The following is a 2,879-nucleotide window of genomic DNA, read 5'->3' as shown; positions in this document are numbered from 1 at the left end:
GGATCCGGTTCGACATGGAGTTGGACCGAGCCGGGTTTAATATTTAAGCAAATAGGCCGGCTGGAGCCGAGAATGATAAATACATAGATTGATCCGAACACGGCACGAACACGGTTTTGACTCGTTTAAAATAGGCCGGACCGGATTTGACAGCTCTAAATCATAATAAGATTATTTATACTCATAATAATCTCTTTTAACAAAATTAATTAATTTAAGTAGCAAGCGAATTGAGAAAACAGGAATATATAATTTACGATCATTGCACTTTCTTTGATTCCAGCTGCATGCACGTTGAAATACTGTAGGGCACAAGGGCAGCTCTCTTAGTGGCCTCCAATTCCACCACCACCTCCACTGCCTCCCCCAGCTCCTCCACCTACTCCACCACCAAAACCACCGCCAAATCCGCCACCTCCGCCAGAGCCTCCTCCCACTCCCCTACCAATGCCACCACCTTTGCCAAATCCCCCTCCTATTCCACCACCGGAGCCGCCTCCACCTCCACTGCCGCCACCAAATCCTCCACCTCCTCCAATACCACCGCCTTTACCGAAACCACCACCACCACCAATTCCACCGCCTTTGCCGATTCCACCACCTACTCCGCCACCCTTACCAAAGCCTCCTCCTGCTCCGCCTCCAATGCCACTACCTTTTCCAAATCCACCACCAACACCATGACCTCCACCTTTGCCAAAACCACCACCTCCTCCGATTCCGCTACCCTTTCCAATTCCACCACCAACACCATGGCCTCCACCCTTGCCAAAGCCGCCTCCACCTCCGATTCCACCACCTTTTCCAAAGCCACCCCCAACACCATGGCCTCCACCCTTGCCAAAACCACCACCTCCTCCGATTCCGCCACCCTTTCCAATTCCACCACCAACACCATGGCCTCCACCCTTGCCAAAGCCGCCTCCACCTCCGATTCCACCACCTTTTCCAAAGCCACCCCCAACACCATGGCCTCCACCCTTGCCAAAACCACCACCTCCTCCGATTCCGCCACCCTTTCCAATTCCACCACCAACACCATGGCCTCCACCCTTGCCAAAGCCGCCTCCACCTCCGATTCCACCACCTTTACCAAATCCACCACCAACACCACGTCCTCCACCCTTGCCAAAACCGCCTCCTCCTCCTATTCCGCCACCTTTTCCAATTCCACCACCTTTACCAAATCCGCCCCCAACACCATGGCCTCCACCCTTGCCAAAACCTCCACCTCCTCCTATTCCACTACCTTTTCCAAATCCACCACCAACACCATGACCTCCACCTTTGCCAAAACCACCACCTCCTCCGATTCCGCCACCCTTTCCAATTCCACCACCAACACCATGGCCTCCACCCTTGCCAAAGCCGCCTCCACCTCCGATTCCACCACCTTTTCCAAAGCCACCCCCAACACCATGGCCTCCACCCTTGCCAAAACCACCACCTCCTCCGATTCCGCCACCCTTTCCAATTCCACCACCAACACCATGGCCTCCACCCTTGCCAAAGCCGCCTCCACCTCCGATTCCACCACCTTTTCCAAAGCCACCCCCAACACCATGGCCTCCACCCTTGCCAAAACCACCACCTCCTCCGATTCCGCCACCCTTTCCAATTCCACCACCAACACCATGGCCTCCACCCTTGCCAAAGCCGCCTCCACCTCCGATTCCACCACCTTTACCAAATCCACCACCAACACCACGTCCTCCACCCTTGCCAAAACCGCCTCCTCCTCCTATTCCGCCACCTTTTCCAATTCCACCACCTTTACCAAATCCGCCCCCAACACCATGGCCTCCACCCTTGCCAAAACCTCCACCTCCTCCTATTCCACCACCTTTTCCACTTCCACCACCAATACCGCCACCTTTGCCAAAACCTCCCCCAGCACCACCACCTTTACCAATTCCACCGCCAATTCCTCCACCTTTGCCAATCCCACCACCAACGCCATGGCCACCACCTCCAACCCCATGACCACCACCTAACCCTCCACCGCCGCTAGACCCACCACCAAAGCCACCACCCCCTCCGGCTCCACCGCCTCCTCCAGCTCCACCACCAAAGCCACCACCACTACCTCCTCCGAAGCCTCCCCCTACCCCACCACCAGAACCACCACCACTACCTCCTCCGAAGCCTCCCCCTGCCCCACCACCAGAACCACCACCAAAGCCTCCTCCAAAACCACCACCACCACCTGCTCCACCTCCAGCTCCGCTGCCAAATCCAGCCCCCAAGTTCTTTTCCTCCTCGTCGTTCCTCACACTCACTACATTCCTTGCAGCAACACTCACTGCAAGAACCTGAATGCAAAGCAAAGCGAACAAAGCAAGATCTATCCTACTACGCACCATGTTTGAACTCTTCAGTCAAGCTAGTTAAGCTCGTTTGTTACCTCTTGAGTTTCATATAAGAGTTCATGCCCCTCTTTTTATAGTAGAGGTTGCATATCAATAAGGGTCTTTTGCTTTCGCATTAAATCGGGTCTCAAATCTCAACAACCAACTGCTCGCCATATTTACACCCACCCCACCATTATATATCTGCAAAATTTCTATTGGCTACATTTCTGGTTTTATCACCGAAATGAAACCCTAAACAGGAAAGGAGTACAGTCAGCTGCTCCAAATGCAATCACTTATTGTACCCACATGGTTAAGCTCGTGGTTCGCTTCACTGCTGCTCAATTCTTATCCCTAATATAAATGAAACTTGTACATCAAACTACTGCAGACTAGATCTAAGTCGACTATTGTTTCTGACCTAATTAAACAAAAAGTCTCAGATCGACCAGAACTGCAGTCCTCGGCTGCTTTACGAACATTCTAGTGCATGGGGAAGACAAGAGTGTCTGTATACATTTACAAATT

The 2,879-nt window shown here is 52.9% G+C and overlaps 1 protein-coding gene across 1 annotated transcript; it reads right to left on the bottom strand.

Annotated features, from left to right (window-relative positions):
- Positions 1–207: 207 nt before the first annotated feature.
- On the bottom strand, positions 208–2,363 carry LOC126800059 (glycine-rich cell wall structural protein). Its single transcript, XM_050527342.1, has 5 exons — positions 2,216–2,363; positions 1,769–2,185; positions 1,139–1,372; positions 992–1,072; positions 208–655 (listed from the first exon to the last, which is right to left on the bottom strand). The coding sequence occupies exons 1-5, from the start codon at positions 2,361–2,363 to the stop codon at positions 327–329; spliced, it is 1,209 nt and encodes a 402-aa protein (XP_050383299.1). The 3' UTR covers positions 208–326.
- Between the last annotated feature and the right edge of the window lie 516 nt (positions 2,364–2,879).

Source organism: Argentina anserina, chromosome 6 (assembly GCF_933775445.1).
Source record: "Argentina anserina chromosome 6, drPotAnse1.1, whole genome shotgun sequence".
Lineage (NCBI taxonomy): Eukaryota > Viridiplantae > Streptophyta > Magnoliopsida > Rosales > Rosaceae > Argentina > Argentina anserina.
This window is presented reverse-complemented; position numbering and strand designations above follow the sequence as displayed.

Bases quoted from the DNA above. Each gene is read 5' to 3' on its own strand.
- LOC126800059 (XM_050527342.1), bottom strand. From the start codon at position 2,363: ATGGTGCGTAGTAGGATAGATCTTGCTTTGTTCGCTTTGCTTTGCATT. The intron at 1,373-1,768 runs GTGGAATTGGAA...TCGGAGGTGGAG, and splicing joins GGGCGGATTTGGTAAAGGTG to GCGGCTTTGGCAAGGGTGGA. The intron at 656-991 runs GTTTTGGCAAGG...GATTTGGAAAAG, and splicing joins CGGAATCGGAGGAGGTGGTG to GTAGTGGCATTGGAGGCGGA.